Raw genomic sequence first — 16,497 nt, 5'->3', positions numbered from 1 at the left:
ACTGACACACACACAATTGATTTGGGCCCTTTTTGGAGGGACTATGGCACTACACACCCTAGTCCACTAGGACTATCATGCTAGGCTCTCTAGTCCACCTAGAAAAGGAGCTGAGAAGGATGGTTGTAGAGTAGAAGGTCCTAGTATATAAGATATAGTTACCAAATTAGCATATGACGATAGTTTGGTTGCGACAAGGCCAAAAATAGGCTTTAAAATGAGCTATGAGAGAACACACTAAATCGAGGGTCCAAAAAGGAATGTGAATTAGTAAAGAGGTTACATTTTACAACACTGCACCGCTATAGTCAATGGTGAACACATTAAAGAGGAGAGAGAATCCAAAATTTAAAAAATAAAATATTAATGTTGAGAAAGAGGCATTAATGATGAGGGAGTTTAATTGGAGACTTTTCAATTTGATTCTTTTATGATATGACATAGATCAATCATAGATCTTATTTTAACTATTTGCCAATACTATTCTTTTTGTGTTCCTTTCAATTATTGGAAAATGACTCTATATGTTACTTCCAGGCATGAATGTAGTAAGAATTTATGGGCTTGGATTGAGGAGCTATCTGGAATATATATGGTTCTATTTGTATTTCTTCCCTTTCCTTTACTCGAGTCAATCCCCAATATCTATTTGATAGACTAGCGGCCTTGTTTGTAGGGAGGGGTGTGTATTTAGTTCATTAGATTGTAAAAAAATATTCAACACATATGTTTTATAGTAGAGGATCTGATAATTATTGTTGAATCATTTATAGTAGACAAAGTAAATTTATATTTGAAGGATTGGAGAATCATTTGTATCAATGGATTACCATTAAAAAGACTAGTTTTTGAGTGTAGCAAGTCATGATTTGAGCTTGAGAGCTTATAGGAGGGATTTGAGTTGTTTCAATTATATGTTGGCCTCGGAGATAAAAAATGCATGCTCACTTTAGTTGGAGTCTACTTGGATTTGTTGTTGGTGTGCAAACCTTGGTGGTTAGTAGCTTGTTTTATTGGTACGAGAGAAGTATTTTGTCAGTAGCTTGCTTTGTTGGTATGAGAGAAGTATTTGCTAGGTTGGATATTGGAGTAGGTGGGATACCCATATTGCATTGGTCTCCCTCCTTACTTGACCCACTATATAAGTAGGAGTGTGACATTGTAGAATATTATTTGATAATTTGCAAACTCAAATGAGATTCTATTGAGTTGAAAGAGTGGTTAACTATCTATGAACGAAGGTAGGGCTTCTCGATGAACTTATGAACATACTTAAGTACTAGTTGTAGTAAGTATGATGGTGAGATTGGCCCATGGTGATTGGCTAGTCATTTATGCAATCACTATAGTTTAGAGAGAGTAAGCACTATGGTGTTGCTATGTATATGGTAATCAGTGCATTCTAAATAAGTAATGCTCGTGATTGAGTGGGCTCTCAAGATTCATTAGTAATGGAACTAGTGATTATTCATTGGTTTGGATGGTGTGTTTGTAGTTGCCAATAATGAAATTGACTTATGGCATGGAGGTAGTTCTATATTGCAACAAGTGCAATCCAACGATTTCTTTCTTGGTTTTTTAAAGTAAATATTTTATGACAATGCAAAATAACTAATTTTTAAGTATTTTTGCATAAAAACAAACATCTTAACTTGCTCAAACATTAAAAATAATAGTCAAAATATAACTAGTTAAACATAATTAATAAGCCTAAATTAAGTGAAATCTATTGAATTGAAAGAGTGGTTAACCATCCGTTAATGAAGGTAGGGTTCATTGATGAACCTATGAACGCACTAAATTACTAGTTGTAGTAAGTGTTAACTTTGATAAAGTTCTTTGTTGGTAGTTACCAGTGATGTAATTGGCTCATGACATTAGGGTAGTTATTTATTGCAATTGCTGCAATTTAGAGAGAGTGAGCTTAGGGTGTTGCTTTGAGTATGATAATCAATGCATTCCAAAGAAGTATTGCTTGTGATTGGATGGGCTCTCAAGGTTTGTTGGTAAGGAAGTTAGTGGTTGTTTGCTAGTTTGGATGGTGTATTTGTAGTTGTCATTAATAAAATCAACTTATGGTTTAAAGGTAGTTCTATATTGTAATTAGTGCAATCCAAGTGTTTATTTCTTAGTTAGTTTGAGTAAATATTTAATGACAACACAAAATAACTATTTTTTAAGTTTTTTTGCATAAAAACAAACGTCTTAACTTGCTCAAATATTAAACAATAATAATCAAAATATTTTGGTGACAAACAACTTACTTGTCAATATGAACTAATAATATCACATAAAATAATTAAACAAAAAAAATAATAATTAGTCAATACAATTAATGAGGGCAATGGTATGTTCCTTGGTTATAACATCCACTAAGATTCAAATCTTAGAAGTTGCATTAAGTAAGAGGCGAGGTCGACATACCATCTAGCTTTAAAGAACACTTAATCTTAAAACTCTAAATTAAAAGAACTTAATCATAAATTCATACGTCTAATTTTAACAAATTGCTAAAACAACTTAAAATTGACGCATTAAGTAAGAAACAAGGTCGACATGCCATCTAACTTTAAAGAACACTTAATCTTAAAAATCTAAACTAAAAGAACTTAACCATTTATGAAATTCATACTTCTAATACGAATAAATTACTAAAACAACTTAAAATTATTTTAAAACTTCTCAAATAAAATACAAAATACAAATACAACATTAATTAATGTTGAAGGTAAAGGAGAAAAAGAAGAGAGTTACTTCCTTTGTAAACTTTGTCACAAAAGTTCCTTTAATAAAGCCTAAATTAAGTGAAATCAATTTTCAGAGTGTTGGGCTATATTAGAGCTACACGTTTCAAAGCGGTGGTCTCTAGAACGTCCTTCTAAATTCTCCTCCTTAGCTATCATGGCCCCCTTCGCTTTAAAAATCAAGTTGCCTTAAATCTTTCGATTTGCTATTAAAAATTGACTTGGTTAATTTCTAGGCCAATTTCATCCTATATATTATAATTTCCCAGGGAACTTTGAGTTCCGGGTTCCTTTTAAATCTCTTTTCTTTCACTCCATTTCGTTCGATCCAACAAAGGCAAAGAAGAAAGAACGCGGTCTTTGCATTAGCAAAATTTCCTGCAACTTCGCATAGCAGAGGGCGATTTGAGTCAAACCTAGAAATATATATAAATTTATACATACACAAAACAATGACGATGATGACCCCTCCGCCTCTGGATGTATATTCTTCTGTATATCCCTACTTCAGAATATATTTCACTTTAGTCTTTTTAGTTTGTACTCAATGTTATTAATTTAGGTTTTGTGGTTTTTATTTCTGTTTTCTGAAATTGGATCTCTAGGGATTCGATTATCTCTGAACAGCAATTCTAGGGTTTTGCTCGATCTCTAAACTGAGAGTAATTTAATATATATATTTTTTCTCGAGGCTGATGTTTTTGTGTGTATGATACGACTCGATCTCAGCAGCAACAAGAGGAAGAAGAAATGCTCGTACCGCATTCCGAGTTCAGCAACGAGGGCGCCCAACCCATGGAAGGTCAGTTAAGCTGTTCGATTTTTTTATAGGTTAATTTAAACTAGACCTAAACATGAGACACTTGGCGTTCTGTTTCGGCCTTTGGATGGAATTTAAAACTCAGTATTGTCTGAAATATAAAATTGTGCGTTCTGCGAAGTGCCCTTAGAGCATTTGCAATTTTTTTCTAGGTTTGGTTAATTGTTGCCTTTGTGTGGAAGCCTTCGTCTTAGATGCCAAGTATCTATTCGTTCGAATTCACCTAGGGCATTGTCAGTTATGGTTTGCCGCTCCAAGAATTGGATGCAGTATATGGCCATGTCTGATGAGGTATGCTACACCAAGAATTCGATGTCTTATATAGTCTTGTCTGTTAAGGTATGATGCTACTAGAATTGAATGCAGTATGTTAGAATTCAACTATTGAGGTATGTCGTGCCTACAATTGGATGCGGTATATTATTCAATTTGATATAAAAATATATCATCTGGGCATTTGAACCTGGCCTATGTTAAGAAAGTCACATTTACGTAATCTTGACCCATTCTCAGTGATTGCTGAATTTTGATACGTGTGTCTGGATTAACTGCATGTAGAAGTAAAGATGATGCTTATATACTATATAGCGAAGTTGATTCAGACATATGTATCTACATGTAGAAATATTAAAACTTTAACTGCAATATTTGCTAATATTTTAAAAATATTTTTCACCTTTTAACTTATTTTGGAAGTGAAGAGGATACACATACAATAGAGTTGATTTCAGACACGTCAGAATTTTACACATGAACATTGCAAATCTTTAATTGTTAAATTTCCTAATTTTTGAAATATTTTTCACACAGTTGTAGGGCAAGGCGACACTGTTAGTACCGTGGAAAATCAACCTTCTGAAGATCCTCCTTCATCTAGATTTACCTGGGCAATCGATAATTTTTCAAGGTTAACTGTGAAGAAACATTATTCTGACATTTTTACCGTTGGAGGATTTAAATGGTAAGTGATATTTGTGCATTTGTTGTATCTAAGTTGTTTTATTTCTGCTTAATAAAGTCGTGTGGATGAAATTATGATGCATGGTACACTATTAAATTTCTTGAATAGCCAAATCACACTTCTTGTAAAACCCTAACAGCTAACTTTCGAGCCTATGAATATCGAAGTCTGTGGATTGATTTGTTATCTGAGGCAGTCAGAAGTGGCATTTTATAATTTGAAGATTGTTGGAATTAGCAAGTAGTAAATTCCATCCTGTGTGCAACCCTAGCAAATTGATTCATAGCATGTAGACTTTAATTTTGATGTTTATGAATCATTTATGGTTAAATTGAGTTAGGGAGGAGTTAATTTTGTGGAAAGCTGAATTTTGACTGTATGAGGCAGGCGGGTGCTAATTTTTCCAAAAGGAAACAATGTAGATCAGCTATCTATGTATTTAGATGTGGCTGATGCTGCCACATTACCGTATGGTTGGAGCAGACAAGCACAATTTAGCCTGGCTGTTGTCAATCAGATTACCTCGAAATTTTCTATACGAAAAGGTATTTGATTTTAAAAAAACTTTAAGCATTTTTAATATTTTATCAAGTCATTATAGTGGTATGATGTCATTTCATATCATTGTGGATTGTATCAAACTTGTATGTTGTATTTGCTTTAGTTTGGTCATGTTTTTTGGTGTAAGTCTTTCACAATATTTTAGTGTTTAACGTGTAAATCTTTGTGGCCTTTTTGAGATGCAAACTTAGTGCTTTATATGTTAATAATGCAGATACACAACATCAGTTTAATGCTCGAGAGAGTGACTGGGGTTTCACATCATTCATGCCCCTTGGAGAAATTTATGATCCTTCAAAAGGCTATCTGGTTAATGATACTCTAATTGTAGAAGCAGATGTTGTTGTTCGAAAAGTTGATAGCTGTTGGCAGTATGATTCAAAGAAAGAAACAGGGTTTGTTGGACTCAAGAATCAAGGAGCTACATGCTACATGAATTCACTTCTTCAGACATTGTATCATGTCCCTTACTTCAGAAAGGTTCTTCATTAATTTAATAATGCCACTGTTCTCCATATTTTTTTGCAGTATACTATATAGTGAATAGTTTATGACACAATTTAGCAGTCATGGCTATTTTCTTTACATATATTTATATGGTCTAACCTGAGTCACAGAGTTCACAAAAGTAAAATCGCATTTAAAATTGGCTGAAAAATTCACTCAGAAAGACTCACCAAAGTTAAATTACATTTAAAATTGCCCAAAAATTCATACAGAAGTACTTAATTAGTGAAATGTTATTGAAAAATGTAGAACATTTGTGCCTGCTATATTTTCTGCTAGGATTTGTTGTTTTAGTTGAAGCCATGACTTCTGTGTCTATTTGCATCAAGATTCATTACTGTTGCCTCTGTTTTTCTTCTGGTGTGTCTTGACTTAACCTGGGTCTGTCAAACAAGAGACAAATTCTTTCATGTTTGCTGCTGTAGATTAGGCTCTGTTTTAACTCTTTCATATATTTTAGTGTAATTTTTGCTGCTAAATTTCAGCCCCTTTTTCTGGTGAAACACAGGAGCATTGATTGTAATTTTCCATTCAGTTGTTATGATGTTGCGTTAGCATCTTTATTTCATCTAGCTTAAGGTTTTTGTCTTCCTCAATTTCATTATTAAGACTTAAGGGTACACTTGATTAGTTTTTTGTTATTAAAATTTATTATAGCAGTTTGTTATTAGATTTTATTATTACTAAAATTTTAATTGGGTGTTAGATTTTTATCCTATTTTATTTCAATTTAGAATGTTAAGTTTTCTATATCATTTTTTTTGACAGTTTATTTTGTTTTTGATATCTTTTATTTATATTTTTTAGTTATATTTTTTTCATATTTGGACTCTTAATCATGATTTTTTTTTCCAATTTATATCCGTTGACAAACTTGTTCTAAATATTTTTCTTAGCAAGCTCAAACACAACATTGAACCCTTGTGGCTTAGGTTCTAATCATAGCTTTGAGTATTTTAACGGAGCTTTTCAATACCCACATTTTGCCATTGGTTGGCTTTAATTTGGTTTTTACATCATAACTGTGTTATCCTGATGATAATGTTTAAATCATTATCAGGCCGTATATCACATGCCTACAACTGAAAATGACATGCCATCTGGTAGCATTCCATTGGCTTTACAGAGTTTATTCTATAAGCTTCAGTACAGTGATAGCAGTGTTGCAACAAAGGAGTTGACAAAATCTTTTGGATGGGATACATATGATTCTTTCATGCAACATGATGTTCAGGAGTTGAATCGAGTGCTATCTGAGAAACTAGAAGACAAAATGAAGGTAGTTTACTTTACATTTTCTTTCAAAGAGGAAATATTTATGTTTGGTACAATTACATTCTCTTATTTATTTTAATATCCTCTGTTGTTTGCCCTCTTTCAGGGTACTGTTGTAGAGGGTACAATACAGCAACTATTCGAGGGTCATCATATGAATTACATTGAATGCATAAATGTTGATTACAAGTCAACAAGGAAAGAGTCATTCTATGGTATGTTTCTTTGACCTAAGGTTCTTATATGTTGTTTGGTCTCCAATTTGTCCCCATTTTTTGTTTCTGTTGACTTCAAAAAAAATTATAATGCAGATCTGCAGCTTGATGTCAAAGGGTGCCGAGATGTGTATGCATCATTTGATAAATATGTTGAAGTTGAACGCCTTGAAGGGGATAATAAATACCATGCTGAACAACATGGTTTACAGGTGTAGATCATAGCTTATGCTGTTTTGAGCATGAATTCTGGAATATCTTCTCTCTAATTTTTTGAATGATTAGATTTGTGAGTAATAATAAATAATAGATGGTTGAATCTGTGTCCTGTATTTTAAATTAGGTTTGTAATTAATTTTAAAGAATAGTTCATTGAATCTCTATCTTTATTTTTAAATTTTTAATTGAATTATTGGTTCTTTCAATAAACAGAAACTGTTTATCTGAATCAATGAAATATTGAATACTGATGTTCTCTGGTGTTTTCAGGATGCAAAGAAGGGTGTTCTGTTCATTGATTTTCCTCCTGTGCTACAACTTCAGTTAAAGCGCTTTGAATATGATTTCATGCGGGATACAATGGTTAAGGTGATTGCAAGCTAATCTTTTTCTCACAAGCATTTAGATTTTGTGGTTTATTATGTTAGATTTTTGAATTATCAGTATAAAGATGCAATCAATCTTGTATGTACAATCATTTATCTCATGGTTGCCATTATTGTTTTTGACTCTTATACCTGATTTTGCATCAATCCTTGTAGAAGCCAGACTTTTTATGGGTCACAGTATAGGTCCAGCCTGTTCAGCAATGGGATTCATGTGCTTAAATTTAGATTGTTTTTTTTTTGTGGAAAGATGGGGATGCGTGCTAATGGCAACTTCATGAAAATGTGAATGATTTCTGTTTTATAGCACACTATGCAAATATTAGTAATCGTATGTACTGGAATTGGAAAACATTAGTTGTTGGCCTAGCTTATGCCTTTAGTTCCATCTTATAATCTCCAATTCTTGTGTGCTGAAGTTAAGTTTCAGTACTTATTGTTGGCATTCCTTTTTCCTGCTACAGTTAGTGACTATTTTGCATCTTTGCCTTTTAGATAGTTTCTGTTACTATGGTTGAGTCTAAGGACTTCAATAGTTTATGGTTGCAAGTGGATTCGATATGGGTTTTGATTGAATGCTTTATTTTTCGGGCATTTGGTTGGAGTTTTAGTCCATGTTATTTGACATATGACCCAATGGTTAATAGTCTTGTTGAAAGTCGATTACCTTCTTTCTCACACCATTCGTACATATTTAAATTTCAAAAGAAGTTGAATATCAATGAATTGTGTAAACTGCATTGAGCAAACTTAAAGCTGACGCTCTTGTGTTTTAAATCCTGTAAGTATATATCTGTGTGTAAGGGCTGTTGAGACATGGACCAGCTAGGACTCGAACCTAGGACCTTCCATACGCTGCTGGAGTGCTCTACCACTGAGCTACTGGCCCCTCTTGGACCAGTCCATCGTTGGTCCGGGTGTGGCTTATTTCCAACACCAACACCCCCCCTTAAGCCACACCTCTCGTGTGCTTGGGGCTCCTAGCCTGGACCTGGCTCTGATACCATGTTGAGACATGGATCAGCTAGGACTCGAACCTAGGACCTTCCATACGCTGCTGGAGTGCTCTACCACTGAGCTACTGGCCCTTCTTGGACCAGTCCATCGTCAGTCCGGGTGTGGCTTATTGGCATATTTTCACGAGAAAGCCAAACACTGGCTGTTTCATTCACCATGATTTAGTTATTCTTGTAGCTTTATTGACAGATTGGATAATTGATTTTCCTCTGTGGTAAGGCTGCAGAATTGTGATGCAAGAATTAACATTTAAAATGCTGTCAGTGTCCTTAAAGACATGGATTATGATGCCAGTGCCTTTGATGCAAGTATTTATGAATGTTTGGATCTTGATAAAAATTTCAAAGTTACAATGAAGTCAGGCTGTTCCTCAATTCTAAGCTATATTTATTCAGTATATTTATCTTTGCAAATGTATTGGGCATTGTATTTATGTGCACACAAACTTTTGTATTCCATTTATAGTAACCTAAAGCCTCTATAAGCTCAACAACAAAGCAGGAAATACTTTTTACCATTTTAACAATAGAGTAGCCTATCCTTATATGGTATATGTTTGAAAGAGCATATATTTTTTATGTTGGCCTTTTGGAGAGTTTAGGCATTGCAGGTGTGTGTATAACCAAATCAAAATGATTGCAAATAATTTTGAGACTCTTTGCCAAATTCTCTCCCAGTTTATTGTTTCTTTTATCCAATTTTAAGGTGTAATGTGAGTACAAAAAATATGTTGGCCCTTTAAATTTTGTAGACCAAGATCTATAGTTAACTTACCACTTGGTAAAAACATGCTAAACTGTCAACCGACCAATAATTACAAAAAATATTTGGAATTTCATAGAAAAATAAGGACTTTTCTATTTAATGTTTCACAGCACATGCATTTCATAGACACCATATTAGATATAAGGCTATGTAAAACTAAATAGTAAATGGTTAAATGTACTTCTAGTTAGGCCTCAGAAAATCTGCAACATAAAAGTAAGGAGGAACATATGTGAGAAACAAAGAAAACAATGAAGATTGTTGCCAAAACCGATGTTATGCATTCTTCATTAGCATATGCCTACAAAGCACTAGAGGTTGAGTGGTGGGTGGATAAAGGCAGGCACATATAAAGTGCTCAAGAACTGGGCATGCATGAAGACTTTAAACAGACTATTGTACATAATGTCGTTAAGGTCTTTACTGACTGGGTCCAAGTATGCATGTAAATTTTTTAATTAAACAAGTGAGAAGTTTGAACTTTGATTCATTCTCATCATTTATTTCCTGCTGAGAGGAAAGCTTCCCTAACATTACATTAGATGAGGAAACTTATCTGCATGACGGTGAGCAAGTATCCTCAATGGATGATTGTTTAGGATTTGAATTAGGAATCATAACTTTTCAGTGCTTTTAGTTTGTCTAAGTTATTTAAGAAAAAAAACTTTTAAATATTTATATATATGTTTATTAGCCTTCCCGTAATTGCCCTGATGCAGTCCATAAGATCTGGAATTTTTTTGCCATTCCCTTGCTCATGTAAATTTGGAGGAACGTTTGATAGATTTTTGCTTGCATGCATGGCAACCTGAAACTCAGCATGTTTAGCAAGTTTAAGTCACTTCCCACAAGTTTATGGATCCCATTGAACCTGAAGTTGAGGTTTTTTCACATGCAGTTAATTTAAGATTAGGATTTTAGTCTTTGTGGAAACGGTTAGGCATAAGAAGCAGCAGGCAGCAAGTGGAGCAGTTGAAAAAATATAGAATTTTGTGATGTGCAAGTCAGTGTGTCAAAAATAAATGATTTTTTATGAATTTGAGGCCTTACATTGGGGTTGTCTAAGAAATAATTTGCCAGTATAACATAAATTTTCTTTACACTTGCTATGCATAGTCACTTGGAGACGGGGATTGGGCTAAGCCATTTCAAATGAGGGTAGAGGAGTAAATAACAGTATGATCTATTTTACATATATGTATGGTCACTATAGGATGTGGGTATGGGGATAGGGATGCTGTTGATGCCCCTCTACTTAAGTCTCCCAGCAATTACGGTGCCATGACAGTGAATGTAGCCAGTGTTAAAGAACACACTTGGACAAAGAGTTAACCTTAAAAGGAGATGAGTTAAACAGTTTCACAAAACTTTTTTGAAGGTTTTCCTATATGATATCTTCAAACTATCATGCTGGACGTTATCAAATTAAGTGGAGTGTGTTGTTACAGTATCTATCAACATCATGAACATAATGTAGCCTGTTGGTTGATTCCAGAATCCAGATGAAAATCTGCCTTAAATAGTGAACTAGCAGTGGCCAATCAGTGATGGATTGCATTTCTGAAGGGGGAATGGAGCTTCCCTTATCATAGTAACAGTTCCTTGAGTGCTCATGGTAAGCAACATAGTTTTTGGTAATAGAATATGTGATCCCTTTGTATATTTGATTCAGTTGTGGGAAAGAGAGAAGGAAAGTCAGACAGAAAGAAATTTTGTTAATGAGTAGAAATGATTGCAATATGTCAGTGGGTCATTAAAATACATCCATTTACAGATTAAATGTACCGTGGTAAAGATACCTTTGTATTTTTTACTCTCTCTACAGTTTGTCATTGAATATTTGCATCCATTTGTATTCAGTTGACACAATATTTGTTTGTTATTGGGTGTGATTATATTGGTTGTATTTGCATGTGTTATTTTTGACCTTGGGTTTGTATTGGAGCCACATTATTTGTATTTGTATTTTGAATGTAGGAAGCAAAGATATTGCAGTATTCTGCATCAAGGGTTTCATTTGTTGGATATTATAGTGTTCTGTTCCTATTACTAAAGAATTTTGTGTTCCACAAGTAGGGTTTTGTTTCTTGTGGCTTATGAAAATATAGCGTTTCTCTATTTTACAACATTGAAAATTTCTTGGCTGTCAATCCTATGCCAATTCCATGAAACTAGCTTTGAAATAAAGGATGAAACATTATCATCTTTAGCTTCTCAAACTTTTGACCTTGTAGAAGGTAATAAGGTTTTAGCTACAAATAACTCTTTCCTAGACCCTTCTGAATGCAAGGCTCTTCAATTATTGACTCCTCTTTCATTACTTGTGCACTTTTAATTCATGTATATGATTTTTGCTAATAACTCTTTCTGCAGATAAATGATCGTTATGAGTTCCCTTTACAACTTGATCTTGATAGAGAAAATGGGAAGTATCTATCTCCAGATGCAGATAGAAGCGTGCGCAATTTGTACACACTTCACAGGTTCATTCTAGAATCAACTTTACTTTAGTCCTGTTTTCATTTAAAGTTTTAACTTGATATAACAAGTGTAAGCTAATTATAATTTATACTGGATTTCAAATTGAATTCTGATTGAAGAGTATTAAATTTGGTGATAAGTTTATATCTTGAGTTTAGTGACGAGTAAAAATTAAATAATGAACTAAGGGACTAAGGTTAAGAAGTTCACATGGTTTATATATACACCGAACTCTAAATTGCAAAGAGAATTAGAGAAATAATAGAAAAGGAGTAACTTGTTCGAACTAAAAATAGAGCACAAATGTAAATTTTATTTTATGACACATGAAAGTAAATTGCAAAATAAGGAATAACATAAGAATACAAAATTAAACTCTAACAGTGAGCCTGGATTTTGTCTGTGGTGGCAAGGGGCCCCTCATTTCTTCAACCTGTACAAGTACCTTTCAGACAGAGGTATCAGTGGTCTTTCATTTTACAGATTAGGAGAACTTGCTTCTTGTATAAACTCACTGACTTTTAAATGTAAGGTATTGGTGGTCTTTCATTTTATAGAGTAAGAGAACTTGCTTCTTGTATAATTTCACTGACTTCTAAATGTATATAATTTTGAATGATGTGATTCCCTATCCAGCCAGTTAGTCATCTTCCTTTTCTGATTCCCAGATTTATGGTAGGCATGAGGATGGGAAAGAAGGGTGAACATTTAAATTAAATAATTAATTTGCTTACATTTATTGAATGATTAGGATTCACTTATGTCTTATTTCATTTATGTGATGGTGTCAGACAAACTAAATCATTGACATAGGATGAAAACAATATCTCTAGGAAATGCAAGGAAGCATTCGGATTTGGTTCCAAATTAGAAGTTAAAATCCTTTCACTATCATGCTAACTCTGCCGGTCAAATGATTGTTCTGTTTATCTGATTTGTTGAAATTGCTGGCACTGTTGATCTGTTCTGAATTGGGAAATAGACAACAGCTTCATTATGGTTCAGATGTTCGCTTCAAACATTCATAGCAAAAGTAGAATTATAGATGAGTAGTTCAATCATGTACGTAGAATGTTTTAACACCATGCAATAAAATTGATTTTAAGTCTATTTCTGAGATCATAACTGCTGTAAAGTCAATGAAACAAGACAGACAAATGGAAATCAAATTGGTTAAGCAAATCTTGTTAATTTTTTTTTTGATGGGTAATATTTGTGATTTTATTAAATAAAAACTGAAACAGTACATCAACATCCGGAAATAAACAAATCTTGTTAATTAATGCTCACACGTGTGATTTTGAAGGATACATTTTTGCTGCACAATAAAACATTTGCTGAGGAGTTTTTGTAACCCAAAACTCACTGTGTCCATAGAGTCATTAGTTTGTACTTCAAAACGTGCAAAACTAGAATCATGTCTGAAAATATTGTGGTTGGTGGTAATGAATAAAGTGTGTCCCACATTCTCTTGTCATGTAGTTAGAAGCTTGAATCTCTAACTGAGCCTAACAAAGATGAAAATTGGTGTATGTGTAACTGTACATCCTAATGAGACCTGAATCATCAATTCATAATCCAAAGTGTAGTATTTGGGAAACTTACTGTTCTATGCATCAATGTTAGTAGAATCCAAAATAGAGCATTGGGTGGGTTGAAATTGGCTTTTAGTTACTACCTTTGAGGATATCCTTAATGGGTTCTTTTGAAAAGTCATGCCTATGCATTTAAACTTTGATTATGATTGTACTCAAGACAGATCAGTTAGGTTCATACTTGCAATGAACCTGAAATTATTAGAAAGTGAATTTTGAAGTTGAAACAGTGTGTGTGAGAATTGAAGCCTGCACAATGAGCCAAAAGAATAGTTGGGTTTGAATGGGAGAAAAAGTTTTGTTTTGTCAAATTGGTTAACTCATAAATCACAATTCAGTGGCAAGTGATTATACGCATGATTTCACAACAGTCACTAATAAGCCATGCATTTGACTTAATAGTTTGTTTCATCATCATGCTATCAAATGTTATTTTCAGCTTATTAGATTTGTAAACAATTAATCATTTATAGGAAAGGTTAAAACGTGTGATGCATAATGTTGTAAAGAACAAATATTAGGCCCTCTTTGGAGAGAATTGGCAAATAAATATGTTACCCACATACATTCACACAAATGTTTCCAGCATTGAAAATGAAATTAATTGAGTAGGTATCATCTAGTGTTGCATGGATGAAATCATTGCTCACAGGCTCAGACTTGTAGAGTACTTGACAAATGTAAATTTTTTGAATTGGCAAAAAGTTAACATAAAAACCAAGTTAAATTTATTAAGAGAACTCATTTTTTTTTTGCTAAATTCAGTTATAAAATGTATTAAATGAGTCCAAAAAACCACGAGGAAGTGATTTCTATGAGATTTGGCTCTTGAATACATATGGATTACAAAATTGCATCATCATGCACAGCAGAATACAATAGCTAGTTGCTAATTGATATCTATTATGAATTTATGATGATTGCTTTTGGAAATCATCATACTGTGTATACCTAGGGAATTAAAAAATTACGAGTTTTGACAATTTCTTCTTCCTTGTTCCAATGAAAATTTGGGTTGGTAGAGGGTATGGCCCTTGCGCTTTGTTTTGGCTACCTGCTTGGCCTAGAAGATTGTGCTTGTGGCAACACCCTATCGCTAGATGGCAACAACTACTCTAAATTCAATGTCATCCGATTACAATTCAATCTCCCTTATTTTTTTGTAGCCACATCCTCCATAGCTTGCCTCCTTAAATCAACATTCTCATCCTTTGTAAACACACGGAGAGATCATCATCCTGCATAGTCTAGTCACTGTAGGGATCAATCTCATTTAAATCAATAGGCTGTTTTGATTTTCCGTCCACTTTTTTTGTGCAAAGCTGAAGGTTGTATTGCACAAAAACTAGGTCATGGAGGTGTTGTTTAGTCAACTTATTACATTTCTTTGTGTGTTGGCATCAAACAAATTTTAGTTGTGTTCACAGCCAAAAGCACTACAAGATTGAGACAAAATTCAAAGGGCTAGTTTTTGTAGATTTGGGGAATTTCCACCCCAACTTTTCCACCAAGATCTTGCAAATATGATATTCAAGAGTTAGCAAATAAACAACGTTCTAATAATAATTGTAATTTGTAACTTTTTTTTTAGCTAGTGTTTGGGTGATCTTCCTTGTATGGATGATGACCTAGAAAAGAGCCTCTCTCTAGTTTGCTTATAATTTGCAACTTCGAAGTGATAAGGTCTTTCATCTCAATGTTAGGTTTCATCCTCTCAATGCATGTGGATGGGCTCTCCATAACCTTCTCATTAGCATTTGTGAAGCAATTGAAGAAGAAAATCTTGTGCTTGAGGTAGTACCCCGCTGTATAAATGCGTTGGTGGAGTTGATTGTTTCAGCTTGAATCAATGATCTCCAAAGTGTGGCCAAATATACTTGCATTGCACCTATAATTGTTTTGGAAGGCCTCTTTCGCCGTATCCATGGCCTCGTAAATATATTCCATTGGGTTTTGCCTAAGTTGCTGAATTGTGGGATTATTTAGGCGATTTTGGGTAAGAAATGTATTGGAATCAGATTTCGAAACAAATCTCCTATGGGTACGTCTGGGGTTCACGTTTTTAGATGCTGAAATGTTTAGTGATTCTAGTTTGATCTTTTTGATATTGACAACTAAATTTAATTAGTATGTTATGCTTTAAAATTTGAAATTTGTAATGGTTTTGTTTAGCATATGTATTGGTATATATGACATTCTAAACTTAATTCTATTTTTTAGCTACATATAATACATACATGTATGTATGTATATATACACACGCGCACACACACGCGCACACACGCGCACACACACACACACACACAAAATGTACCGAAAACTAAAAAATTGATTGAACAAAATAATCGAATAATCTATTCAACAATATACAAGCGTATATACACACACAAAAAATGTACCGAAAACTAAAAAATTGATTGAACAAAATAATCGAATAATCTATTCAACAATATACAAGCGTATATATAGAGATTACAAGGCAACGTTCTAAATTAAGAACAAGCGTATATGTATGCACGCACGCGCACGCGCGCGCACACGCACACACACACACAATGTACCGAAAACTAAAAAATTGATTGAACAAAATAATCGAATAATCTATTCAACAATATACAAGCGTATATATAGAGATTACAAGGCAACGTTCTAAATTAAGAACAAGTTGTTTAAAGTGAACTACTAAAAAGCTAAATGCTAAATAAAGCTTAAAAGCTAATTAACTAAAAAGCTAAATGACCATTAAACAAGGAACTAAATATAGGTGACTAAAATATAATTAAATATTCTAATACCCTCCCTTAATGGTCATTCTATCTACTAACTACCCTACGAAAGACACTGTAGGTCTTTTGATCACAAATGGAAAGAACACTTTGCTGCGGAGACCCTCCCTAGATCTGCAACGTGTTAATGACCAAGAATACTAGAATCCATCCAACCTGATGTTG

General features: G+C 33.6%; 1 protein-coding gene across 7 annotated transcripts in view; it reads left to right on the top strand.

Annotated features, from left to right (window-relative positions):
- Nucleotides 1-2,962: 2,962 nt before the first annotated feature.
- LOC131052841 (ubiquitin C-terminal hydrolase 13) overlaps nt 2,963-16,497 on the top strand; it is a 55,327-nt gene continuing 41,792 nt past the window's right edge. The window contains exons 1-10 of one of the 7 annotated variants that reach the window (XM_057987473.2): nt 2,963-3,238; nt 3,477-3,546; nt 4,375-4,525; nt 4,913-5,070; nt 5,301-5,566; nt 6,654-6,872; nt 6,975-7,083; nt 7,180-7,295; nt 7,573-7,671; nt 11,844-11,953. In XM_057987473.2, the coding sequence (XP_057843456.1) occupies nt 3,197-3,238; nt 3,477-3,546; nt 4,375-4,525; nt 4,913-5,070; nt 5,301-5,566; nt 6,654-6,872; nt 6,975-7,083; nt 7,180-7,295; nt 7,573-7,671; nt 11,844-11,953 (1,340 nt within the window). In that variant the 5' untranslated portion in view covers nt 2,963-3,196. Of the gene's footprint in view, nt 3,239-3,473; nt 3,547-4,374; nt 4,526-4,912; nt 5,071-5,300; nt 5,567-6,653; nt 6,873-6,974; nt 7,084-7,179; nt 7,296-7,572; nt 7,672-11,843; nt 11,954-16,497 lie in introns of all 7 variants that reach the window. The other 6 variants (XM_057987471.2, XM_057987476.2, XM_057987474.2 and 3 more) reach the window with 6 other exon arrangements.

Source organism: Cryptomeria japonica, chromosome 6, assembly GCF_030272615.1.
Source record: "Cryptomeria japonica chromosome 6, Sugi_1.0, whole genome shotgun sequence".
Classification (NCBI taxonomy): Eukaryota; Viridiplantae; Streptophyta; class Pinopsida; order Cupressales; family Cupressaceae; genus Cryptomeria; species Cryptomeria japonica.
The sequence above is the reverse complement of the archived record's forward strand: the minus strand, read 5'-3'. Positions and strand labels throughout refer to the sequence as shown.